The following is a 27,894-nucleotide window of genomic DNA, read 5'->3' as shown; positions in this document are numbered from 1 at the left end:
TATGACACCTTCATCCATATGCATGAAGGTCTAGTTCACCTGTTTGAGGTGCACCCAGTTTCCAGAGATCTCCTCGATGCCTTTGCGCTTGTAGTATTCCACCAATTCTGTCAGCGAGTCAAACAACTCTGTCCCGCCCACAGTGTACCTGTCATTCTGGGAACACACACACACACACACACACACACACACACACACACACACACACACACACACACACACACACACACACACACACACACACACACACACACACACACACACACACATTCTAACCTCTGTTTGATAAAAGAGTTTCATTTCAAAATGCTCTCACAAAATCAAAACTTGCACCACAACGTTCAAAATATTCTCGCTGGAAGTTGTGGCAACAGTTAAAATGATAACAGATAACATGTCCGAGGACAAAATTACACTATTGCGAACATTCTCGCAAAAGTTTTTGCTTGTTTGTTCATAATTTGTTTGTATGTAAGTTTGGAATAAGCCCCTTAGGATATAGCAGACTGCTATCATCTCATCTCATCATCAGCTGCTTCTCCGGGGTCGGGTCACAGTGGCAGCAAGCTAAGTAGGGCACTCCAGACGTCCCTCTCCCCAGCAATGCCCTCCAGCTCCTCCTGGGGGATCCCAAGGTGTTCCCAGGCCAGATTGGACATGTAGTCCCTCCAGCAAGTGCTGGGTCTACCCCGGGGTCTCCTCCCAGTTGGACGTGCCCCGAAAACCTCCAAAGGAAGGCGCCCAGGAGGCATCCTAATCAGATGCCCGAAGCACCTCAACTAGCTCCCTTTGACGTGAAGGAGCAGCGGCTCTACTCCGAGCTCCCTCCAGATGTCCGAGCTCCTCACCCATCTCTAAGGCTGAGCCCAGACGCCGTATGGAGGAAACTCATTTCAGCCGCTTGTACCTGCGATCTCACCCTTTCGGTCACTACCCAAAGCTCATGACCATAGGTGAGGGTTGGAAGGAAGACTGACTGGTAAATTGAGAGCTTTGCCTTCCGGCTCAGCTCCCTCTTCACCACAACGGTCCGGTACAACGTCCGCATTACTGCTGATGCTGCACCAATCCGCCTGTCAATCTCCCGCTCCATCCTACCCTCACTCGTGAACAAGACCACGAGATACTTGAACTCCTTCACTTTGAGGCAACAATTCATCCCCAACCCGGAGGGAGCAAGCCACCATTTTCCGGTAGAGAACCATGGCCTCAGACTTGGAGGTGCTGACTCACATCCCGGCCATTTCACACTCAGCTGCAAAATGCCCCAGTGCGCGCTGGAGGTCGTGTTCTGGTGAGGCCAGCAAAACCACATCATCTGCGAAGAGCAGAGAGGCAATTCCGTGGTTCCCAAAATGAACACACTCCTCACTATCTATATTACTTGCAACATAAATTTGTTGTCGTTATCCATTAGGTCAGAGTACATATAACCTTAAACAGAACAAACAGGGAATTTCATTATAGAATAGAATAGAATAGAATAGAATAGCTGAAAAAGCCTCGCATAGGACCACCAACAATGGAACACATGCAAACTGCAGAGCAGTCTATTCTGTCCCATGCAAAAACAAATAGATTTGGTTTTGTGACTGGGTTATTAGCCCGTTATCCATACACATTTATGTCTAACATATTTTCCTGAAATGTTAATTACTGCCAACAAAATGAAAAATAAACCCCTGTGTGAAAGCCATATAAGTAGTACGACACGATCACGCTCATCTGTAGCACTACCTTGGAGATTAAAGCCACGCGAGCTTTTCAGCCATGTACCTGATCCTTGCCCTCTGGCAATGCTTGTGCAATGGCTTACACGACCTTTATAGTAATCTCAGGAATCTATCAACCCCCTCAACCCCCCCACCCCAAGCTGTGCTTAACAACAATGGCTCGCATTCAGAAGTGCGGTATGAATGAGGTTTTCTATGAGGTGAGCGACGGCTAAAAATAGCCTCCCAAGCTCATGAAAGAGCTGACGACAAAGGGGTCATGATCTATAAGAAGCAGGCCAGGAGATGACTGCTGCATGTTACTGGTTAACCGCTGATAGGTTTGCATTGCATTGCAGCTATGGTAGCCTTTCTAAGTAGCTACAGAACACAAAATATAATATAACACAATATAACACAATATAACACAATATAATATAATATAATATAATATAAAATAAAATAATATAATATAACATAACACAACACAACACAATATAATATAACATAATACAACACAATATAATATGATATAATATAATATAATATAATATAAAATAAAATAATATAACATAACACAATATAATATAATATAACATAATACAACACAATATAATATAATATAATATAATATATTATAATATGTCTTTGGACTGTGGGAGGAAACCCACACAGACACGGGGAGAACATGCAAACTCAGGTGAATCGGCCATACTAAATTGTCCCTAGGTATGAAGTGTGTGTGTGTGTGTGTGTGTGTGTGTGTGTGTGTGTGTGTGTGTGTGGGCCCTGTGATGGCCTGGCGGCCTGTCCAGGGTGTCTCCCCGCCTGCCACCCAATGACTGCTGGGATAGGCTCCAGCATCCCCGCGACCCGGAGAGCAGGATACGAGGTTCGGATAATGGATGGATGGATATTATATTATTTTATATTATATTGTTTTATATTCGGATGCATCAGTAAGGGCGAGGAGGCTGAGTACAGGGCTGTGGTGGGAAACTTTGTCCCATGGCCTGAGCAGAACCACCTGCAGCTCAACGTGACCAAGACAAAGGAGCCGGTTGTTGATCTGAGGAGAGACATGACACCAGTGACCCCTGTCTCCATCCAGGGGGTCAGTGTGGACACTGTGGAATACTACAAGTACCTGGGGGTGTTTATAGACAATAAACTGGACTGGGCTAAGAACACTGATGCCCTCTACACGAAGGGACAGAGCCGTCTCTACTTTTTGAGGAGGCTGAGGTCCCTCAGAATCTGCCAGACAATGCTCAGGATGTGGTATGAGTCTGTGGTGGCAGTGCTTTCCTGTTTGCTGTCATGGGTTGGGGCAGCAGGTTGAGGGTAGTGGATGCTAACAGGCTCAGTAAACAGATCCGCAAGCCCGGTGACGTTGTGGGGGTGGAACTGGATTCTCTGGCGGTGGTTTCTGAGAGGAGGACACGGCTGAAGTTATGCGCCATCATGGACAATGTCTCCCACCCACTCCATGACGTGCTGGTCGGGCACAGGAGTACTTTTAGTAATAGACTCATTCTGCCGAAAAGCACCACAGGAGGTCGTTCCTGCCTGTGGCCGTCAAACTGTACAACTCCTCCCTCAGAGGGTCAGACCCTCGGAGTTAACGGTCACCGGACCGGCCCTTCCGCTTGTTCTACCCTGTCGGGTTTTGTTTGTGCTGCTTGTTTTGTGCCGCGGCAGCACTGTTGATATATTTTGTTCTTATTTCTGTTTCTTATTTTATCTTTTATTTCTATTTGTTTCTGTTCTTCTTGTTTCCATTTGTTTCTATTTTCTTGTTATCTTGTGTCTTGTTGGTTTTTAGTTTTTTCTTACTGCTGCGTGGGCGTCTGTAATAGAACCCAATTTCCCCTCGGGGATGAATGAAGTATTCTGGTTCTGATTCTGATTATATTGTATTTTGTGTTCTGTAGCTACTTCTCTGGCCCTCCTCTCTGCTCTTTTTTTTTTTCGTCTCCAACTTTTGAAGAGCCTCGAGGGAGGCGTGGGTGATGGGGGGGATAAGGATAATATAATATAATATAATATAATGTAATATAATATAATATAATGTAATATAATATAATATAATATAATATGGTGATTCTGTTTATCATGTAGGAGATGTCAACCCTCCACTTTTTGCTTTAAAATCTGCTTCTAACACGTACGTTGGGTTTACACACCCCACCAAAGTATCATCTATGACCAAAAGACAGAGCTGAATGATGAGCTATGGACTGTCATTGCAAAATAATAAGTAAATAATAAAAAAACAAACAAAGAAAAAATTGAACGAATGAACGAACGAATGAATAAATAAATAAATAAATAAATAAGAGAAAACTATCATTTCAACTTAATTCACAGTCTGGTGGACTGCACAATTTTGGGAATACCTCTTAGTATTTCTGAATGACAGCAATGTGATGTCTGATGCAATCTCACTTCCGCATAGCCAAAGTTAAGTTTTGACCACAAAGCACCCTCGCTTGCATGCAAGGACACACACACACACACACACACACACACTCATACATACATGCACGCATGCGCACACACACACACACTGAGAAAGCCAAAAGCAATGGACAGGGGGAGCGTACCTGGCACATGATCTTGATGTGGGAGACCCTCCTTTCTCCCATCCTGTTCCTCTCCTCCGTCAGAGCGGACAGAACGAAGTCTCCAGGTTTGGACAGAGACTCCCGCACCAGGAAGAGGCCTGGCTCGTCCCGCTCCCTCAGCAGTTTCTCCGCGTTGGGCCCGGAGAGATGGCCGTGGTACCACCTGAGGGAGAGATGGCCATGCGTGGTCAGCCAGATAAATCAACAGCCAGAATGACTGACTTGTCACCGTCCCAACATTTGTTTCCCCGGATGTGGACGGAAGTGTCCAGTAATTTCCCCCGGCATAAGCCCCGTGACACGAGGAAACCCGGCCTGCAAGTTGTTGTCGTGAGCGCGCCACGGAGAGAACGTGCACAGCGCCTGGCAGCGCGCGAGACGGGTCACCGCTTTCTGTCCGTCCTCCAGAAGTGAGCGACTCCCTTTGATATTACGCGCGCACAGCACACAAAAGCACCCGGTAGGTCGCAGGTTCAAGCCTCTGATGCACTCGCGTAGATAAAAGAGGGTAACGCTGTTGGACATTCATCCGCCCCATCCTGCCCGGACACCCTGAAGTCTTACACGGTGGTCCCAAAGAACATAGCCCTTCATTTCATGCTGCTATCTTGGGCAATTTACGCTCCTCCACCACAGGAAGCCTGTACCACCTTTTTTTTTTTTTGAACAAAACATATAAAGGAGAGAATATTACATCACAATAGGACAAAAAGTAGTCACAAAAATATAAATTATTTCACAATTAAAATTTACATATCCATAAAAAAAATAAGCTCGAGATACAGGATTTAAGTTAAATTATATTCTTCACATAGTCTTCTGGTTTTGCTGGCTTTAGGATTCATACATTTTTTTAAAGATCCTAAATAGGATGAAAGAAGTGCTTTGAATACACTAATGTTTGGACGCTGGTGTGCAAATTTGGTGCAATGACTATGAAATTTAGCAAATATTAATAGAAGGTTGATAATGTACATTTTTTTCTGAACTTATTTCCTCATTTTGTGACAGACCAAATAAAACATGTTGGATGTTCAGTTTACAAGAAGAGTCAATTTTGTTATTTATGAGATTTTTAGATCAATCCAAAAAACATGAGAGTAGGTACAATCCCAAAATAAAGGACATATGGTTTCATCCACATTGCCACAAAAGGAACAGAGTGTGTCAATATTAATCTTGTATTTTACAAGAAGGGACTTGACTGGATAACATCTGTGAAGCAGTTTAAATGTAACTTCTCGTACCTTATTTGTAATACAATATTTTCGTGATAAAATCCAAGTGTTCCTCCAATCTATGTCATTATAAATATTACACCAGTAGAAAACGGCTGCAGGTTTAGAATCAATGTCTCTCTGAATAATATTTCTAATGCATTGATTAGTGGCTTTATCACTTAATAAAGGACACAAGTTACCAATATATATGTCATCAGGAGTTAAACCTGGAATAGTACAACTTTTACCTTTAGGAGCAGACAACAATAACCTTCTAACTCCATCTGGTATTGCATCAAATACAATAGAATATTCTCTTGGTGTAACAGGGAAACCATATACAGAAAGAAATTCTTCATAAGTGAAAAGCTGACCATTGTCATTCAGTAATTGACTAACACGTAAAATTTTATTATCAACCCATCTCTTAATATATAAAGATTTGTTCTTAAACCTAATATCTTGATTGTTCCAAATTAAATATTTATGGGGAGAAAAATTGTGTGAGTACATCATTGACCAGGAGAACAAAAGTTGACTATGAAAGTTGGACAGTTTTATCGGTAATTTATAAATATTGTAATTGCACCTTAGGAGAAAATGCATTCCTCCAAGTGAATTAAATATATGGGCAGTAATAAAATTCCAGATTGAGTTGGGATTTTTTAAGAAAAGTTTGATCCATTTGACTTTAAAAGAAGAGTTTAAGGAGGTGAAGTCTAAAGAATTAATCCCACCAGAACATAACTTATTTATCATGACATTCTTCTTAATATAATGTATTCTTTTTTCCAGATAAATTCAAATAATATTCTGTCAATTTTAGCGCATATGTCTTTTGAGACATCAAGTGCCATAGCTGCATATATAAGTCTGGAGAGGCCTTCAACTTTAGCTACCAAGGATCTTCCAGTAATCGACAAATCTCTTTGAAGCCAAAGGTTAAACCTCTGTTGGACTGAAGCTATAAGTGGATTAAAATTTTCAGATAGTCTACAGCAGTGTTTCCCAACCGGGGGTCCGCGGACCCCTAGTGGTCCGTGGTGTAATTGCAAGGGGTCCGTGAAAATAAAATATCTTTCAAAAAAAGATCCTATGACATTTATAGAAATAGGATTATTTTAGTCAAATGTGACTGAGACCTTTATCTACCTAAACTATAAAGGGCAACAGGACTTTTTTCTCTAATTACATCTGTTTCACAAGTGTAATTTATTGTATTTTAATAAGAGATCTCGCTCCCGTTAGCATTGTTAAAAGTTACTGCATAAAAATTCTGTTGTTCCATAGATCTGAAAGTTACTGAATACATATTCTGTTTTGTTACATATATCTGAAAGTTACTGCATAAGAATTTTTGCCCCAAAGAGTGAATAAATGCTATAATGCAATTTAAAATGCAGTTTCTACTGTTTCTACAAATTGCAACCCCCCTCCCCCAAGATCAGGTGGAGGGGTCCTCAGGGTAGATCAAAAATACGCAGGGGGTCCAGGACCCCAAAAAGGTTGAGAACCACTGGTCTAGAGCTTTGGTCTTTTTCAATTATAATACCAAGATATTTAACCTTATGCTTCACAGGGATCCCAGAAATAATAGTATCTGTGCAACTATTAACAGGAAGAAGCTCACATTTTGAAATGTTCAGTTTAAGGCCGGAGGCCATTGAGAAAGAGTTAATGACTTTGATTGCTTTATCAACTTGAAATGTATCCTTTAAAAAAAGTGTTGTATCATCTGCAAGTTGAGTGATAGACCGTGTTCTGCCAACAATAGAGAGACCGAACACATCACTGTTTTTGAAATGAATGGAGAGTAATTGCATAGGAAGAAGGAAGAGATATGCTGAGATCGGACAACCTTGACGGAATCCACAATTTAAGTTAAATCTTTTAGTAGTGCCATATGGGAGTTTGATTGAACTATTTGCACCTGCATATAACGTTTTGACAGATTTTTTAAACATATTCCCAAAACCAAAAATGTCAAGTGCTTTAAATATGAATTTGTGTTCAATGGAATCAAAAGCTTTATAAAAATCTAAAAAAAGAATGAAGCTGTTATCTGTAATTAATTCTGAATGATCCAAGATATCAATCACCAGTCTTATGTTGTTTGTTATGTGTCTACCAGTCATGAAACCAGACTGTGTTTCATCAATAATGTCATTAAGTGTACTTTTCAATTTTTTAGCCAAACACATAGCAATTATCTTGTAGTCATTGTTCAAGAGTGAAATAGGTCTCCAATTATCTAACAACAAATAGTCTTTTTGCGGTTTGGGAATCAAAGTGATCAAGCCCTGAGACAATGAAGGAGGGAGCTTTTCATTAGCAATGCTTTCTATATATACTTTATGTAAAAAGCGTGATAAGTCCTTGGAGAAACATTTATATAACTCTGAGGTTAATCCGTCATTCCCAGGACTCTTATTGAGTTTCATTTTTTTAATAGCATCCTCAACATCCAATGTTGTGATGGGGGCGTCACACAAATCTTTATTAGCATTGCTGATGCTCTCAATATTACCTAAAGAGTTGAAGAAACTTTCCATGTCATTTGTTGACAGTTTAGACTTATATAAGTCTTTATAAAATTGTTCACATGCCTCAGAAATCTTTCTAGGGTCTTGTGTGATGACACCATCTGAACAGAGTTTGGTCATGCTGCAAAGTGTACTATGTCGTTTCTCTAATTTGAAGAAATAGCTGGAGTTTTGCTCTCCCTCCTCAAGCCATCTCCTCCTAGAGCGCACAAAGGCTCCTTTTGCCTTGTGAATATATAGATTATCTAATTTTAATTGTAAAATTTGAAGTCTGTTCTTGTTATCCTCTGATAAATTTTCAAGTGGCTGTGATGATAAAGCAATAATTTCAGAGATCATTTCTGATTCTTCTTTTTTTCTGTTTTTAACTATTTCAGCTCCTCTTTTCATTATAAGGGACCTTAATTCAAATTTCATGAACTCCCAATTTTTGCCATACATATTTTCAGCACATGCCTTATCCCAGCATTCATCTATTTTTATTTTAATCTCCTTTACCAAAGATTCATTCAATAAAAGACAATTATTTAATTTCCAATATGAGTTGACTCTTTTAGTTTGACGACTAGTAGACATATACAGCTCCAAAAAGATAGTTTTATGATCCGTCAAGGGTGTTGGTAACATTTTAACTGAAGAGACATGTTCAGATAATGGATCAGAAATCAACCAATAGTCAATACGAGACTGTAATGACCCTGACCTGCTCTTCCACGTAAATTCTTTAACTGTAGGATTCTTATACCTCCAAATATCAATCAGATCTCTTTCATTTATAAAATCTAACAAATAACTATTATTTGTATTACTTTTATTTGGCCATCTATCTAACATATCATTAATTGAATGATTCCAGTCTCCTCCGAATATGATCTTTAGATCTGCAAATATACTTATAATAGAATCAATTTTTGCATTTACTGAATGCATTAAGGTAATATTCTCCTGTTTGTTGTTATAACCATAAACGTTTCCCAATAAAAATACCTGGTCATTAAATGAAATAACCAATAAAATAAAGTGACCGTTTGGATCTGTCTGTGAAGAGATTACTTTCCCTTTAAACTTGTGTTTCAAAGTCAGAGTTCCTGCTGAGTGGTTTGTGCCATGAGACATCCACAAGTCCTCTCCCCATTGGGATTTCCAGAATCTAATGTCATTAGGTTCAGAATGAAATTCTTGTATCAAACAAAAATCAGTATCAGGCTTTTAGCATATAATAGCAGTGCTTTTCTTTTGATACTGTAACCGGTTATTTTCTTGCACGGTGCAGGATTCGATACGAGGTGTGCTGCACCACAAGGCGACATCACTAACCGCTCGGCTAAGCGGTCCGACCCGTTAGCTAGGGGCTAACGTGTCTTATTAGTAATTTACAGTCGTCACCCTCTCTCGGAGGCGCGCCCTCGCGCTTTTGTTATTCCCGCGCTCCGAAGAGACCTCTGAGGATCTGCACACTTCCGGATCCCACCGCTGTCACCAATGTAACCGGTTATTTCTTGCCCGGTGCGGGATTCGATACGGGGTGTGCTGCACCACAAGGCGACATCACTAACTGCTCGGCTAAAGGCTCAGACCCGTTAGCTAGGGGCTAACGTGTCTTATTAGTAGTTTACAGTATTGTCCCTTAATCCTCCAGCATTAAAAGAAACAAAAGATAAAGATGAAATTTGGAGTGTAACTAACTTTTCACCCTGAGAAAAAGTGTGTACATTACAGAGAGAACAGAACTACTCTTGTCATTACACAACAAGTGTTTTTAGCAACAACAGCATATTGTATATTTATAAAACGAATAAGGGAAAATAACTCCTGAGTCATATTAGCTTACATGATGAAAGGCACTTCAGTGAATCTCCTTTCTGCTCACAAACGCACGAGGTCCCACGAAGTGCCCCGTCTTCCAGATAATGTCTCGAAAATGCCTCATGGTGAATTGAATGATTACTACACGGGGCAGTGGTGCCGCTGAAGACTCGCGTCTTTGCCCCAGCCTGTGCACTGAGTCGAGCACCTCCGGGAATGTCTCTCGGTGGTCAGCAGCCATGTTTGGGCAGATTTCAATTACCTTTCTGCGGACGTCTTCTCCATCTTCCTCAGTTCGCCCGTGGAGTCGCAGGTTCCATCTTCGTTTGTATTGTAGCGAATTCGGGGGGGCAGCCCTGCCGGACCGTCACAGCCGGGACGCGAACTCGGATATCCCGCACCACGGGCGACAACGCTAACCGCTCGACTAAAGGGTCTGAGTCTTCTTATCCGTGCACGTTACACTACCCCCCTCCTTCGGGAAGCGCGTCCCCGCGCTTAAGCATATCAGCTCCTTCACGCCTCAGGGCGCATACGCTTCCGATGGCCTTACGGTCGCTCCATCCCACTTCTGACACCAATGTAGCGAATTCGGGGGACAACGCAACCACAGGAACTGCCGCGGCCGGGAAGCGAACCCGTATCGCCCGCACCGCAGGAGACGTCGCTAACCGCTAGACTAAAGGGTCAGACCCGCGAGCCAGCAGCGTAACGTGCACGAATAACAAGACACGCTGGCCGCTAACCCGCGAGTCTGACGCTTTAGTCGAGCGGTTAGCGGCGTCTTCTGCGGTGCGGGCGATGCAGGTTCACTTCCCGGCCGCGGCAGTTCCTGTGGTTGCGTTGTCCCCCGAATTCGCTACAGTATCGTGGCAGCACCTTGCTTTCCACATTTTGGATTTTTTTCCTTCGGTGTGCGTCAACTCTCCTTTCAGCTCCTTGAGATCTTCAGAAATAAAGTTAACAGTAACCTGCAGGTCACTGATACTTTTCCCAACGCTACTAGCTCCTTGCTCTCTGATAGCCATCTTGAGCGTAGCAGTGATGTTTCCTGCGGCGTCGGTTTCCGTGTTTTGTCTCTTGCCAAAACGTTTGGATGGAGAAGAACCGGGAGTCGTAATTTTTCTCTTATCTGAGCCCAGATTTTTTTTGCCATCACGTGTGGCTTCAATTTTTTTATCCCGAAAGTTCGTTTCGTTGCTTTTGAAAAGTTTTCAAGACAGAGCGGGTTCCGCAGCAGACCCAACACTACGCCGCCATCTTGGCTCCTCCCGGAAGCCTGTACCGCCTAGTCAGCTGCAGCAGCTGTAACTGATCATTTCCGGAGGCCGGCCATATTTCCTTCACAAGATGGCGGCAATGCCTCTGGTGTGACGTGCAAGGGTGCTCGAGATGTAAGAAAAAATGAATTGGTCACTAACGACGGCAAAACTAAGTTAAAAACTGAAGACAGGGGAGCCCAGGTAGTGTAGCGGTCTATTCCGTTGCCCGCCAACACGGGGATCGCTGGTTCGAATCCCCGTGTTACCTCCAGCTTGCTCGAGCGTCCCTATAGACACAGTTGGCTGTGTCTGCGGGTGGGAAGCCGGATGTGGCTGTGTGTCCTGGTCGCTGTACTAGTGCCTCCTCTGGTCGGTTGGGGCGCCTGTTTGGAGGGGAAGGGGGAACGTCCCCCTGGCGAAACTCCTCACTGTCAGGTGAAAAGAAGCGACTGACGACTCCACATGTATCGGAGGAGGCATGTGGTAGTCGGCAGCCCTCCCTGGATTGGTAGAGGGTGTGGAGCAGCGACCGGGACGGCTCGGAAGAGTGGGGTAATTGGCTGGGTACAATTAGGGAGAAAAACGGGGGGAGGGGGGGTCTGAATGTAAAGCCTTATGCATGCTCAGTAACAGAAAGTTGAATCAGTTCATCTGGACACAGCGTTTGTTGAGAGAGAAACGTTTGGGGAATAGTTGCAAAGTGAAGAGGGAACGACCGTCACCGAACCGAAGAGGGGGGGGGGTACACCTGTCGCCATCTTACAATGCTGTAATTGCAACTATTCCCTATCCTCTGTGAACAGCACACATGGCCATTGTGACTCTAGTTAATGATCACGGTAATTTGCATATGAAACTGGTCGTTGGTTTCCGTCGTTATGCCGCTGTATTATTTCTAAATTGAGACTGAAGAGGTCGCTTATGCCCCTTTTCCACTACATGGTACTGGCTTAACTCGACCCCCCCCCCCCCTCATTACTGGAAAGTATCGGCATTTTGGTAACTACTGCCACTTCTCTGGGACCACCTTTGCCGAGGTTCCAAAAAACACTTGGAGCGGGTACGAAAATCAATGCAGACCTCTGATTGGTCAGCGAAACGCGTCACTGCGTCCTTTAGCGTCATACGTCATCAATGCGCGCATGGGGATATCGCCCGGCATTTTTAAATACCGAAGCGGAGTTATCTTAAAAGATTTAGAAATTTTAAAGAAAAAAGGAGGGCCAGCGACCAGCTACACTGAGGGGGTACTGTTACGGTAATGCGAAACGACACAGAAGCGAGTCGAACCGAGCCGGCACCATGTAGTGGAGAAGGGGCATATTAGTTGAGCGATGAAACGTATCTGTCAACTAACGTCGTCTCAAGATGAGCCGATTGAACCTTGTGTGAAGAAGATAAGTCTTTCCGCTCGCAGCCAAAAAAACAAAAAAAAAAAGGCGAAAAAGCGCATCGCTCCGGATCGCCGTCACTAAACAACACGTCGACGCTACCGAAACCGGGGCCTTTTGTAGGTGACCCAGAAAAACGGGCCTCCGGAGCACGTGCGTGTGTAATTAATGCACGGTACATGTGCGCGTGCAGGAGTCGCGAGTTCGCAGCGACGCACGGTAGTACTGAAATATTGAGAAGACATTCTTAAGTCTTCACTTCTCCACCACTGCCGACTCCTTTCCTTTTTTTTTTTCTTCGTTTTTAAACCTTTTTCGGGTTACATCGGCAGCGTGTGCTGCAACGGCCATCCTGTTCCGAAATAACTACCTCTCCGACATCGTGCTCGGATGGTTTCAGCTCTGCAGGATTTACACACGGATTAGGTGAGAACAGCACAGTGCGTGGAAATAGAAAGCCACAGCAGACTATTCATAACGCTTTAGGAAGTCTCGGTCGCACAATCAAACGTCAGTTGTGATGAATACAGATGCAGCCGGCAGATGTTTGTGGTGCTGGTAGGCTAATTGTAACATTGGCAAGCTATGCATGTCTGTGATAATCATAGTGTGTGTATGTGTGTGTGTGTGTGTGTGTGTGTGTGTGTGTGTGTTCATTTGTCCGGGGTGCTGTGCTGCCTGATTTAATTTTAGAAACAGTTCTCAACTTCTTCTTCTGCGTTTCCTGCTTTGCGGTCGGAAAAATTTTCTGATGACAAATTTATCGCCCCCCCCCCACCCCTTGCCCCCCCCCCTCCAATGTCTTCACCAATAAGCAATAAGTACAACTGTTACTCTTCTTCATCCAGGCCCTGTAGTCTCATTCATTACTAGATGCTGATGCTCGTCGTTTGCAATACATGACTTTAAACATATGAGAGCTTTTTTTTTAATAACTGTTGAACTCACGAAGGAAAAAATACAGACTTGTGCAATTTAAAAAAATATATATTTAAAAAAATGATTGTGCAATTTGATGGAATTTGGAAGACGAAAAAGTTAATAGAACGATCACAACCATGAATATGAACCATGTGAATGTGCATTGGATAAAAGCTTCTCTATTTTACACTGGGTGTGCAAAAAAAAGGATATTCAGCCCTAAACTTCCACAGTTGACATTGATGCATATGTGCCAGGATACATTTTATTTTCGTCCCCATCACAAAAACATGGGGGGAAAAAACAACTTGTAGCTGTGCAACTGAGCTGAAGCCTGATCCCCCCCCCTTTTTTTTGTTTTGTCTTTTCTGAGAATAGATAGATTGACAGATAAACAGAAGCTTATCAGAACGAGTTGCTTCACGCCTGACCTGCCAGAGTTTTGTGATGAACGAGATAAACAGGTGAGAGGAGGAGGACTCGCAGGTAAGAGAACAGGACGAAGAGAATGAGAAAGGAGGATGGGTGGGGGCGCCTCTGGTCATTGCTAACAAAAGTGTCAAAACCTAAAGTTTCCAACCGCAGCAAGAACGGGAAGTTAGACAACGAACAGAGAGAGACAGCAAGACAGAGAGAGGGGGGGGGGGAGAGAGAGAGGAAGGGGGAGCTCCAGGCTGGTGTTCATTACAATTAAACTCGCGCACACACACGCACACACACTTAGAAGCATGCAACATTTGACAGTCACATCTATAATGGTGGCGTTCTTATTGATCCGGTTATCAATACGACAGAGAGAGGTGTTGTCCGATAGCGGGCTATAATTTGATTCATAGACGTAAGCGAGACACTCCACATGACCTCTCGACACACCATCCTCATCGACTGTTGGACATTTACATTTTTTAACCAACCCTCAGTTTCAAGATATCCGCAGGCCATTAACACAACCTGAAAAGAAAATGTTCTGCTGTACTCAGCCTTTAAGCCCCACCCCACCCCACCCCATCGTCTATAACCTCACACCCACATCATTTACAGGACTTGAATGGATAATCCTGTTTCAGAGTCCCGTTTCTGAAGGGAAACGACTCGGATGCAAATCGATTCGGAAACTCTTACAGAGCTGCGAAAATACCACAAAACTGATGTCATGGCTCGGAAAACTGACCTAAAACACACACGCGCGCACACACGCACACACACACTCGCTTCTTTACAGCGGCAACCTGCAGAACCTGGAGCACACAAATACATGTGCGTTTCTTCTAATTTTGCTAATTGACATGCGTTGCATGCAGCGGCCCCGGTGTGTTCATAAAATGACTTCACTTTTCCGACATTTGCCAGACGGACCACGCCGAATGACAACTCATTCGTGCTAGCGCTCGCTCCCTACCAACTCTTACTTCTTTCTAATTTCCATTTTAATAGTCATATCGATTCTCTAGGGCCGCAGCGTAGCACCAGAAATGAAACCCAGACAGTTGTGGGTTCACTGGCTTTACTGTGGGTGTTTGGGTGTTTCCACCTGTATCCTGAGGCGTGCGAGGCTTTGCGTGGCGGAGGAGATTGCTTCTCAGTCATGCAACCATAGAGGCTCTTTAATTCAAATAGCTACCACCGAGGGAAAACGCCCTCTTTCTGTGGAATACATGTTCAAATCTTTCGCATAACCAGCGGAACACCAGTAGCATCTGTTAAACTCAAGATCAGAACCCAATAGTCTCATCACTGTGGGACACACTGAGCATTGTCACATGCTACAAGTGCACTCTTCACTCACTGATCCACCCCAATGTGTTACGAGAGCAGCTGGACACTAGTGAGCATCCGCCATTGTTAAAGGTAAAAAGGTGTTTTTTTTGGGGGGGGGGTTATTCCCCTCTATTTTTCTCCCCAGTTGTACCCATCCAATTACCCCACTCTTCTGAGCCGTCCCAGTCGCTGCTCCACCCCTCTGCCGATCCGGGAAGGGCTGCAGACTGCCACATGCCTCCTCCAATACATGTGGAGTCGTCAGCCACTTCTTTTCACCTGACAGTGAGGAGTTTCACCAGGGGGACGTAGCTGCGTGGGAGGATCACGCTACCCCCCCCCAGTTCTCCCTCCCCCCTAAACAGGTGCCCCGACCAACCAGAGGAGGTGCTAGTGCAGCGACCAGGACACATACTCACATCCGGCTTCCCACCCGCAAACACGGCCAATTGTGTCTGTAGGGACGCCCAACCAAGCTGGAGGTAACACGGGGATTCAAACCGGTGATCCCTGTGTTGGTAGGCAACCGAATACACCGCTACGCTATCCGGATGCCCAGTCAAAAGGTTAATGGGATGCACAGGGTTGTTTTGTTTTTTTCTGGGGGATTCAAGAGTGAACCAACCTCTCTGTGGTGGGGTCAGAACAGTTGAGGGGATATCTGAGTTCAATGATGGTGCCGTCCTTATCCTCCAGGACGCCGCTCTCGGCCGTGTAGTACTCCACCAGTTCAGACAGCGTGGCGAACTTCTCCCCTCCATACAGGTCGTAGTAGTCGCCTGTGTTCTGGATGCGGATGTGGGTCACCATTTCTCCCACCCTGGGGGAGAGAAGACGGTCGGGGAAGAACCACATGTCAAATCATACTTTTTAATCATCCTTGTTGTTATTATTATTTACCAGTTTCCAGTTTTCCTCTTTGAGAACTTCGCCCTGATAAAAGTTCGGTTTGTTTGACGTGTACCGCCTATACCGGACTAGGCTGCCTGAGAAGGCAGACAAGGTCTGCATGGATACACACCATCCACTTTCAGTGGAGTTCCAGCCGGTCCCTTCTGATTGAAGGTATCGATACCCCAAGATCAAAACCAACCGAGCAAAAAACTCATTTATTCCCATGGCAATAACTCGGTTAAATAAGATGTGGTAGCCATGGGGAGTCCATAGGGAAATATACATGGACTAGGGGATGTGCAGTATACTCACTATTTTTATGACAGTTGCTGGTATACAGTTATCAAAATGCACTTTAAACTAAATCCTAAACACTATAGACGATCTTGGACTGTTGTTTTTGGGTTTTTTTATCTGATGAGCTTTAAATGTGTCTATATGTTCTGTGCTCTACTGCAAATTGCCTCTCGGAGGACATTCAAGTTTTCTAAGTCTTTAGTTTTTGCTCTCTGCAAAGACATCTGAGCCTCAGGAGCTTTCAGGTGAGACATTCAAAAGTCATAAAATGATAAAATGGATATTTGGGCTCATACCTGTTTGGTTACTTGGTAATTTTTTTTATTTATTTGGTAACCACATAACACACTGACGTAAAAAGCCACAGCTAGTGACACAGGATACAGTGATAATCTGAGATAATCATTATGTGTAATTATATCACGAACGTGTCTCTTTGCCCAAAATAAAAATGTAAAGCTTATAGAAATATAATCTGCTGTGATAGACGACCCATTATGCTACACCAGGCAAATATTGGAAGATTTCTGTGGATTTTTTTTTATTATTATTATTTTGGAGCGGGATAATTTAAAGTATAATCATTAACAATTCCAATAATTATAACAGTGACTTGAAAATTTTTGGTAATGATGTTGAATCAAATATTTGATTAGAGTTATTTTAAGTAATCCGTTACAACATGACGATGTATTTTATATTGAAAATAAATGGTGATGTGGCAGCATGGCTCAGAAGGTAGAGCGGGTTGTCTAGTAATCGGAAGGTCGCTGGCTCGATATCTGGCTCCTCCAGAGAGCGTGCTGAAGTGTCGTTGATCAAGACACTGCACCCCTAACTGCTCCAGATGAGCAGGTTGGCACCTTGCATGGCAGCCTCCACCATCAGTGTGTGAATGTGTGTGTGAATGGGTGAATGTGAGGCATACACTGTAAACCACTTTGAGTGTTCGGAAAATGAAGTCCATTTACCATTTAACCATTGAAAATTATGGTGTGAAGATAAGAAACATGCGAGAAAAACAGCGTCAAAAGACGATCCAGGGTTTTATCTATGTTGATCTTGTATCCTGGATAATTAACTATATTGTTCAAATGACTGCATCAATTTAGGTAAAGAGTACGTTGGTTGCCCTAGATAGATCAAAATGTTGTCTTCATAACAGGCCAATTTATGCTCTATCCCTTTAATACTAATTCCCCTGATATCTTCATTTTATCTGATGTATTGAGCTAGTGGTTCCAACTATAATGCGAAGAGTAGCGGTACCATGCACAGCCCTGTCCCGAGCCCCTTTCTAGGGTAAAATTATTTGATGAATATCCATTAATTTTAATCCTAGCAGTGGGATTGTCGTATAGCGCCTGCATAGTTTTAATAATTGTGTCATGGAAACCAAATCTGTGTAGAACTCTGTAAAGGAAATTCCAGTGAACCAAATCAAATGCCTTTCAGCATCCACGCTTATCACTATTGCTTTAATTTAATTTTTCTGTATGTGATCCATAATGTGTAGTGTCTTTTGTATATTGTCTTGTGTTTGGTGTTGTTGTATAAAAGTCTGATCATTATGTATCAGTGTGGGTAGGAACTCTTGTAATCATTTGGCCATGATGGAGGTAAATAGTCTATAATTTACATTAAGAACAGATATTGGTCTAAAAGACCCACATTCCATTTTATCCTTGCTTTCTTTCGGTATAGCTGAGATTATCACCTCCTTCCAGCTGGGTGGCGTTTGCGCCTTTTTTAAAGCCCAGTTCAATGTGAGGAGTATAACAGGAGTTAACTCATTTTCAAATTCTTTATACCACTCTGCCGTATAGCAATCTGATCCTGGTGACTTAATTTAAGCCTACTTATTACAGTTTTTAGTTCACCTTCAGTCATCGTTCTATTTTGTTCTTCGTTTAATATGGGTAGCATGAGGGAATTCAAGTAGGTGTCAATTTGAGTTATGCTTCCCCTTGGAACTTTAGAATATAGAGTTTTGTAAAATACTTCAAAAGCTTCCTGAATCTCACTTAATTTATTTCTTATCACTTTTGTTCTTGGATCCCTAATTCTATTTAATTGTGTTTTCTGCTATCTTCTTTTTTAATTTCCATGCCAGTCAATCAATCAATCAAGTTGCATTTTTTATAGATTAAAAATAGATTATAGATAGTATTTTCATAGATTTAGATCCACTTTCATAATGTCTGTTTCAAAAACATTTGATTTTTCCTGATTTCTTGTATAGCCAAACCATTAATTTCATTCCTAATTTTTCTAATTTCCTCTAATGTATCCAGTGCCAAATTCAATTTATGTTTTTTTTTCTAGTTCCTTCAGCTTGTTTTGTAATTCCTCTAATGTTTTATTCCTTATGTTTTTCTTATAAGAAGATATTGCTATGATTTTCTCTCTTAAGACTGCCGATACGAGTATCCCATAGAATGGGAGGTGAAACCTCTCCATTATCATTGAATTCTAAATAAAGACTAATTCCTTTTTTAATTTGGTCCTTAAAGTTGGGATCATTGAGTAGACTTGAATTTAGTTTCCATGTAGTACTCTTTGGTCGCAGGTCAAAACCAACAGATAAATATGTAGGTGCATGGTCACTTAAATCTATTATCCCAATTCCACAGGTGTTTATTTTGTCTTTATCTTTTTCAAATGTTATGAAATAGTCTATTCTTGTATATACAGGGTCGGAGGGAGGGCAGAATAGTAAGTGTTGGCACCTTGCATGGCAGCCTCCACCATCAGTGTGTAAATGTGTGTGTGAATGGGTGAATGTGAGGCATACACTGTAAAGCGCTTTGAGCGGTCGGTAGACTAGAAAAGCGCTATATAAATGCAGACCATTTACCATTTAACCATTGAAAATTATGGTGTGAAGATAAGAAACATGAGAGAAAAACACAGTTTCATAAGACGATCCAGACATTTACTCTTTGCACAGTTTTACTCAATGGAATCAGCATGAGCCCTGTGCAAAAAAAAAAATTAAAACTAAATTTTCCTCTTTCTTAACTATATTTTGGAAATTTTTTCATAATTTCCACCAACAGTAATTTCAATTAAAGCAACTGCAAAATTATGCATCGTTTTTAAGCAAATGTTTTGGAATTACAGCATGTACTATACGCTGCAACATATTTCAGTTATTACATTGAAATATGCACTATCCTGGCTGAGAATTGCTCTTTGTAATAATTTAAAGTTTAAACTGTTACATGGGTATTTAATTATTTGTATTTCTTGTCAATAGTTTATTAACAAGTGCAATAGTTTCTGTCGTAGTCCTTCCCAAAGTAATTTGTGTGTAAGAAATAACCATCAAAACCAGTTTAACTGACCAGTAAGTAATTGCAAAATTAATTTTGAGGGGAAAATATACCTTAGAAAAAATGAATACAGTGTGGCCCTAATGAGGCTGAAAAGACACAATGGAAACGGGAAATTATTCAAAAATGCATACTTAGGTGTAAATCTGGATGCCTTGTACATCTATCCACATCCAAAAAATACAATGGAATCTGATGAATCTCATTCATATAACATAACCGCATAACTCTCAGATGCATCCTATAATATCCGACTTTTTTTTTTTCATCCAATTTCTGCTCGTGCTTAAGGTGGCTGTCTCCCGATGCACCTTTAAAATGTAAAGGCGATGAAGCTTCGATGACGAGGGTGAATCGGGTGTGTGCTGAGATGGGACTGGTGGTTGCTACCTGACGGACAGAGAGAAGTCTCCCACATTCTTCTTGCTGGGCCGGGCCAAGAAGCTGCCGTGAATGCCCCGATTCTTCAGAATCTCCTCAGCCTCCACGCCCGTGATGTCCCTGTGGAACCATCTGAAACAGTACACATTAAACGGACACACACACACACATACACAGATATCAGTTACAGAAGTTGGGGACACACACTCGCATGAGCCAGCACCTAGTACATACGGTAGTTTCTCATCTCTATTTGCCACACGAATAGAGGAAAATGAGCACAAAGTCAACACGTGGGTGAAATGCAGAACAATCGTCCACGCTAATATAATTTCTCTTGCAGTAGTTCAGATGCCTCTGTTCCTACAAATGTTGAATCATCGTAGATTTTCCTTTCAGCAAGCATGCCGTGGAGATGAATGGACATGCGCGTTGTGTCATCATGATAAATAACAATACAAAGTGGAAGAAAAAACTTTACGCAATTGTTCTTTAAAAGATGTCATACTACATTTCAGCCACACACACAACTGAATAGGGCTGACCACGAGGCCCACACAGGTGAGCTGTGGTTCAAGTTCACCTCAGCTGAATCTATTCAGCTCAGGCCTTTAGCCGTTGTAAATACACCACTAGCCCCATTTAAACAGACTGCACACAACCACCGCCTGCACAAACACAGTGATATGATAATTCGGGGGGGGGGGGGTAAAAGTTAATTAGCCAAGCTCCCCAATTAAAACCGCATTAGTGTCACAATGCCTATGAGAAACTAGATCCGGGGCAGTGCACATCCATGACAAAAGACTTGACGGCAAAGTGTAACAGGAGGACTCGGCAGCTGGGGGAAGAAAGAGAAGGAGGAATGGAAACAGAGAAGTTGACATTATGTGTTATGCAAAAGGCAGGTTACAACCGAGGTTGGCTAACTGAGCATTAGTGTGTTGGGGGGCCTTTTACTCACCGAACCATGTTGCGCTCTTCTTTGCCTGGGCTGAAAGAGAAAGATCGGAGAGTCCGTTCACTTGAAAATCGGTACAGCGAGTACTCACTCGAGCCGAGGCAATTTCCCTCGACTTCTAAAATAACGTGGCTACAAAAACTATTCACATAACCCCAGGCATAAAAAGGAGCACACTCGCTCGAAAGGAACAGATACGCTATACGTCCTCCTCATTCTCACGCCATTACACTTTCTCACACACGTTCAGACGCTTCGAGTTAAAGCGCCGACGCCACACAACTCTATCGCCCTCAATACACCAGGTGCACAAAACGGCCATTCAAACCACTCGCGCTCTCTTCCTCTCTTTCCCTGCCATGCATTCCTCCATCCAGTGCACCTCCTCCATCCCAGTTGCCACCCTCTAAACCCCCCCCCCGCCCCTTCATAGAAAAGCTGGCACGCACTTACTGTTTCTCAGCTGCTTCTGAAAACAAGTGACACTGATGGAAAGGCTGGGCTGGATATGTCTTGCCCCTCCAGCTTCTCCCCTCCTCTCTTGTCGTTGTCTGTCGTTCACTCCTTCCTTCCTTTTTGAGCCTCTATGCACAAAATAGTGAAAGCAAGACAGGAACAAAAATAGCTGACGGGCCTGAATTCCTTTAGACACAGTGGCCATCTGAAATGCATCAACAATGCGATAATGAACGGAGTGGATAGAAAGAAAATTCTGATCGCTTCGCTTTCTGAATCTCAGTTCTTATCTCAGCTTGATGAGTATCGTACATTTGCAGAGATGTTACAGTTTTGATTAAAACAAGTGAGGGAACCTATACGGTCACAGAGGAGAAAAAAAGGAAGTGCAGACTGGTTATATGGGTTTATAAATAAAAAAAAAATACGCTGTTCAAGTTTCACAAGCAGCAACTATCTGGTCGGCATCGCTCGCCTTATCAGTCTACTTACAACTCCGTTTCCCTGCAGCCCATTTGTCCTCCATTCCTCTCCCGTTGTATGGTTTGCTCTTTACTTCCAGGTGTGTGTTTGTGTGTAAAATACAAAGATCATAGTCGCCTAACACTTCCTTATCTGCAGCACAACCCACCCCTTCTCTCCCCCCCCCGCACTGTGCGTGTGTGTGTTGCTCTCTGTATGAAAGCAATTTACAACTGTGAATTCAATGCACATCACATATGTCAACATGCAACGAAGGCAGTCACCACAGAAACCCAACAAAAGACACAGCATAGCGCCTGGTGAGCACATAGAGAAGAAGATAAAACTAAAAGTAGAGCTTAAACATGGGATGTGTGGTTTTTTTTTTGGTTTTTTTTACCTGTGACAACAAGAACTGTGTAGAGGCTTGCAAGAGATGCTACTTTTCCAACTGTGCAAAAGAAATCAGCATAGAGCTGCCTCGTAAAGAGACCCGGTAACATCATAAAGACGGTGCAACATGCCACTCAAACATGAGCAAACAGGGGCTGGCCATGTTTGACTTGCAAATGATTTTCCCCCTTATAAGGGAATTAGCAGGGCATATTTGAATTCATGTAAAACAGTATTTGCCTTTACAGATGCAGCAGCTGGCTCATCTTGCCATAAATCGTCGATGACATTTGGTGTGTTGCACTCAGACACTCAACTTAGAAAAAAAAAAGTTTCCACACCATGTTTTTGTTTCCGTCGAAACATTTACACTCACTCAATTGTCACTCCGTTTGGTGTTTGAATTGCCATCAAAAATTAAAAAGTAAGAGAAATAATTTCCTCCAAATGCAGAGGCACGCCTTATAAATGCACACACAGCACTGCAGGTGTTTGTTAATTTCAGGGCCGTGGTTAAAGCCAACCATTGCATTTTGCACCAAGTGTGCACGCAAATGCACGTTTAACACCTAGTATAACAGATTGGCTTTTTTCTTTGCGTTTGACACCAGAATCTTCCCTTCACAGCCTGGCTAGGGCTAGCAAGGCACTACTACACAAGACGAGTTGGGGCGCAAAGGGAAATCAGCTGAACTATCTATCTATCTGTGACTGCCATTGTTCTTTTTAGAGCATGTATGTTTAAGCGTGCATCTCCGCTTTCATCTCGGGATCTATTTCCTTCCATCCTCAGTGTGCGCCTTTACACAGCGGTGTTGGGCTACAGGTGGAACAACAGCAAAACATAGGACTCAGGGGGAAATCCAGCTGAGGAGGTAGCACCCAAAAGCTGTATAAACCAGGTTTTTTCAAAGGTTTTGACTCGCTGCAGCCACGGGAGGCCCTTGATCATACAGTCATAAGTAGTGTGCAGGATTAGCAGCGGACAGATACACGCACACACGGACAGAAAAACCGGTGTTTCCCCTGCCATTGCCATGACTTTTGCGCGGCGCCCAAGTCGATTGAACGGGAACTAGTTTTAGGTTTAGGGTCAAGGTTAGGGAAAGGTTTTTAACGTGCGGCACCCAAGCTAGAAAGAAGAAAAAAAACAACCAAATAAAAAAGTTTTGCCTGTCAGCCTGCGGATGTGCAGGCCCCTAGGCGGACCCTCGCACGAATGCGACTAAGTCGAATATGAACTTGCACTTTCCAAAAAGCAAAGGTTTGCTTTGGAACAAGTTTGGTCCGACCCTAACCCAGTTTTTATTTTCATGATATGATAATGCTGGGTAAACCATACCGTTTATGCTCGCGCATGCGTGACTCGGATCGGGCAGCGACAAGAATACGTAACATTTCCTGTTTTGACTCGAGGCCCTGATGGACGCTAGGGAAATGACGTCAGAAATGAGGAGGACACGAGAGGGTTTGAAAACAAGAAGAGGAGGAATCGAATAGCTCAAGCGATGCTAGACAGTCATTTGGAACAGCGGAGGTGTATCTTGTTGGGATGATAGCCGTGACAAGAGAAGACGGGATTTTCAAGGACCCACATGAAGTCTGAAAGTTTGTAGGGGGGGACCTGGAGATGTATGATCGATCAGGATAACTAGAAGTGGGATGGTTATCATTGATTGTATATCAAAGCGTCAGAGGGAGAGAACCCTTAAGAACAAGGTATTTAGAAGGTGTATCTCTTGAGTGACTTGCCTCCCACTAGGATTAAAAGCAAAGGAGGAGGTGATAAGTGGCATGCCACTGTCCGTAGAGGCTGTCATTTCGGGGTGTATGTACGGCAAGAAGAATGACTAGATTCCGAGAAGGGCAGACGGAGGACAGTAAGGCCGTGTTTGACGTTTGAAGGGGAGTTGCCAGAAAGAGAGTACCTTGATTATGTGAGTTACAGAGTGGGGGCCATGTCAGATGGCACCTCTCAGATTTTTGTTGTTGTCAAGAATATGGACATATTGCAGCAGTATGTAATTAAGTCAGAAGATGTGGGAAGGAGAACTGCAATGTGGAAGATTGCGAAGTTGAGAAAGCGCAAGCAAAGTGCCTGCACTGCAAGGGAAATCGTGAGACGGGGTAAGTTCAGTGTCCAAAAAGAATTAAGGAAGAGAAAGTGAATAAGATGAGAGCAGAAAAGGGATTGTCGTATGCTGAAGTTGCTAGACGAAGGGGGAGAAACGACGATAATGATGTGAGACAAGATCCTAAGGAAGACAAGTCAGTCGGGAAGCATGCTGAATTTTGCTTTTGCAAGGACCAGATGGAAGTTTTTGGCATTTTTGGCAATGGTAATTAACTGACTGCTCCTGGAGTAGAAAGAAAAACTGAGATAATTGACATAACTAGATGCAGCAAGGACATTTCTGGATGTTGTAGGAGTTTCTGGAGAAGGTGTGCAGCAGCTGCTGAGAGAGGGTTTTAGTCCCTCTCAGAAACCGGAGAAATAATTCGTTTACCTGAGAAGACACAAGTTTTTCCTTTTGTTTTAGGGAGTTGTTCCTTATCCGATGCGAGGGTCTAAGGGTAGGATATTGTGTCGCTGTAAAGCCCCCTGAGGCAAATGTGTGATTTGTGATATTGGGCTATATAAATACAATTGACTTGACTTGACTTTTAGTAAATAGACATCCTGCTCCACTCACCATTCCAGTTAGTGGTGGTAATGCACCAAATTGTTGTTTGCAAACCGCCAATAAACCTAAAAAGAAGAAAGACTGCGACCCCGAGGAACTTTTGCATTTTTTTTTAATTATCAAAATTCTTTTAATAACTTATGATCATGTCAGTGCCGACTCGAGTCAACCGTAGATGTGAGTGCCGGTTGACTTAGATTGGGCTGCAATAGAGAGCAGCGTTGGTCAAGCGAGCTAGAGAGTGAATGAAGAGAGGGAGCGGCAGTGGCCAGGACAAACGTCCTTCAAAGGTTTTGAATCACCGCAACCACGAGAGCTTCGTCATCATACAGTCATAACTGCACACAAAAACATAGGCTGAGAAGTCCAATAGTATGCAAGATTAGCCGTGGACACACACGCAAGCAACCAAACGCATTATTAACAAATAACTTATTACATTTAATGTTAGGATCCAGTGGCTCGGACTTTCCACTTTGCGCTCTATTTTTATATGTATATATATTGTTTTAATCTGTTATTGTGATTCATCCTATGTAAGAGTCAGCTAAACTGCTAGGCTTAAAATGTAGAGAGAGAAAAGCAAAAAACTTACCCACAAGTCATTGCATGGACTCCTGCACTTCCAAGATTCAAGAGCGAGTTGAATCAGTCACCGGGGTGTCTCTGACAGGGCAGAACTGGTTGAATCCTGCCCTTTTCTCTGTGGCCCTTTCTGAATTTTGAGGTATACCTCAAGACTCGGGAAGCTACGACAGCAGGATTTGGTATCAAGTTAAACTATAACCAAAGCAGCATGGACAGGCACTGCTGATTCTGGTTAACCGTTTGGTCAGAGTATAATCCACTCCCTTGCGTTCTTCCTCTCAGTGTAACCCTGTGATTTCCAGTCCTCATCTTTTTTCTCTCCCTCTCTCTCTCATGATAAGATATCAGGCTCCATTACCAACCCAGCCTATTCTCCCGCCCTGTAATTTACTCCAATTTCCTTAATTACACTTCTACGGAGAAAATAAGCTTGTTCCTGAGTCCCTTGGTCTCTTAATGTTACACTCTCATTGGCTCTCACAGCTACGCAAGCTTTCCTTTCACCTTCACATCTCTAGCAAACTCGAAAATTGTTTTCATTACAATTCTATCTGGATCACTGTTTAAATGGACCGGGATTGTTGGCGTTTTGTTTGAACTTGTTCAGTTATCCAGAAGTAGAATCAGTCGACGTTAAAGAGTGCAGTAATTCACTTGTAACATTAAGCAACTCCCTTTATTAGCCTGCTAAAAATGCAGCAAGCACTTCTTTCCTCCAGCTCTACCTTCCACTCCATCTTCTTCAAAAGGAAATAGACGCGTGCAAAAGCTTGACAAACCGTTACTGTTTAATTGTAGTCATTAAAAACAAACATTAACAATAAAAACAAGGTGATAATAATGATAACGTAAAATGTAAAACAACTTAACAAACGGTAAGAAATTAAATTAAGATTGCCATCATACTCAATGTTGTCACATGTACCTTAGCATTGTTGAGCTATTGCATGTCCTTAATTAGATTAGAAAAAAAAAGGAGTCCCCGAGGAGCAAATTTGCGGTACTGTACAACTGTTCAAAAAAATAATAATAGGAATGTCAGGGTGCTGGTTCGGGGCATGGCCAGAGAGCAGGAACAACCAATCGTAAGCCAAGTCACCTGAATTGACAGGTGGGGATTGAAAGGTGGAGGGTGGAGGTAATCACATCACAAGGATCAATATAATAGCATTGTTTCACTTCATGATAGTAATAACAGTCTCTGATGAAACAGAGCTCAGTGTCAGGGGCAGTCTGCAGTAGAGATGCACATGAATATGCTCTGTTTTTCTCACACACGCACACGCGCACACACACACGTTCACACACACACACACTCGCATGGTGCAGGTGGAGACATTTCCACTGAGTGACTGAAAGTTATGAATTCCATACAACATCCTACAATGTGAGAATGAACAACAAAAATCCCTTGAATTCATTAATACAAAAAATTACTCCACAGCACTGATATAATACTCCTAGCACACGAATGTTGCTATCTCTCCTTGTCTACTTGTTTCATCTTTATGATACATATACTTACATACACACATGTTTGACCCTGCTGTGAGGACAGCGCCGGCAGGCCAGCGGAGTTGCCCGCGGTGATGTCACTAGAACAGTGCTCAGGTTGGATGAATTAGAGGAGATAGACCCGTTTCTGGTCTTTTATAGAAATAAGAGTGAATAGAAGTGCCTTCTATTCTCCCCTATTAATTCCAGTCTCTTCAAACGAAAGCCCGGCAGCACAGTCTGAATCAAGGGATTGGGGGCTGAGAGGGGTGAAGGGAGGTAGACTGACCTCACTGTGCTGTACATGGGGGCGCTGCAGTGATGGGGATTGGGGGGAGGGGGGGTAGGACGGCTGCTACATGGCGGTGAAGTGAGGGGCTGCTAGCCAACAGTGTCAGTGGGACACCTGTGGGGTGTGCAAGGGTGTCGGTCAGCGTGGAACCTGCATCTGCTGTGAGCTCTGTGATTGGTTCTGCCCAGGGACCTCGGGGCCCCGACTAGCCAAACGGCTCAGGATGTTCCTCTCAGACATCTGCAGCCGTACGGCAACGGGAGGTATCCGGGCGATGGTTGCTGGGAGACGCGTCACGTCTGCCTTCATGTCGCTGAGGAGTTCCTCGAGCTGTTTGAGCACTGAGACAGAAGGAAAGCCATGAGAACCATTGTGATAATTACTCAGTCATAATTATGATAAGCACACTTATAAAAT

At 43.1% G+C, this 27,894-nt stretch overlaps 2 protein-coding genes across 6 annotated transcripts in view; both read right to left on the bottom strand.

The window, feature by feature from the left end:
• Nucleotides 1–22,461, bottom strand: ptpn6 (protein tyrosine phosphatase non-receptor type 6). 2 transcript variants are annotated; one of them, XM_056286888.1, is made up of 7 exons: nucleotides 22,427–22,461; nucleotides 21,562–21,692; nucleotides 21,112–21,141; nucleotides 20,157–20,279; nucleotides 15,866–16,060; nucleotides 4,319–4,502; nucleotides 1–156 (listed from the first exon to the last, which is right to left on the bottom strand). In XM_056286888.1, exons 3-7 carry the CDS (start codon nucleotides 21,117–21,119, stop codon nucleotides 31–33), a joined length of 636 nt encoding a protein of 211 aa, XP_056142863.1. In that variant the 5' UTR covers nucleotides 21,120–21,141; nucleotides 21,562–21,692; nucleotides 22,427–22,461; the 3' UTR covers nucleotides 1–30. The 2 variants fall into 2 exon arrangements, with proteins under 2 accessions (XP_056142863.1, XP_056142862.1); XM_056286887.1 differs by lacking the exon at nucleotides 22,427–22,461 and adding an exon at nucleotides 22,057–22,137.
• Nucleotides 22,462–26,472: 4,011 nt separating this feature from the next.
• chd4b (chromodomain helicase DNA binding protein 4b) overlaps nucleotides 26,473–27,894 on the bottom strand; it is a 50,467-nt gene continuing 49,045 nt past the window's right edge. For 3 of the 4 annotated variants that reach the window (XM_056285630.1, XM_056285631.1, XM_056285632.1), the window contains exon 40: nucleotides 26,473–27,818. In XM_056285630.1, coding sequence (XP_056141605.1) covers nucleotides 27,616–27,818 — 203 coding nt within the window. In that variant the 3' untranslated portion in view covers nucleotides 26,473–27,615. The remainder of the gene's footprint in view (nucleotides 27,819–27,894) is intronic. The other variant, XM_056285634.1, reaches the window with a different exon arrangement.

Source organism: Lampris incognitus, chromosome 9 (assembly GCF_029633865.1).
Source record: "Lampris incognitus isolate fLamInc1 chromosome 9, fLamInc1.hap2, whole genome shotgun sequence".
Classification (NCBI taxonomy): Eukaryota; Metazoa; Chordata; class Actinopteri; order Lampriformes; family Lampridae; genus Lampris; species Lampris incognitus.
The sequence above is the reverse complement of the archived record's forward strand: the minus strand, read 5'-3'. Positions and strand labels throughout refer to the sequence as shown.

Excerpts from the sequence above, each read along its gene's own strand:
- ptpn6 (XM_056286888.1), bottom strand. Across the intron at positions 16,061-20,156 it reads GACTTCTCTCTGTCCGTCAG|GGTGGGAGAAATGGTGACCC; the intron begins GTAGCAACCACC and ends TCTCTCCCCCAG. Across the intron at positions 4,503-15,865 it reads TCTGACCCCACCACAGAGAG|GTGGTACCACGGCCATCTCT; the intron begins GTTGGTTCACTC and ends TCTCTCCCTCAG.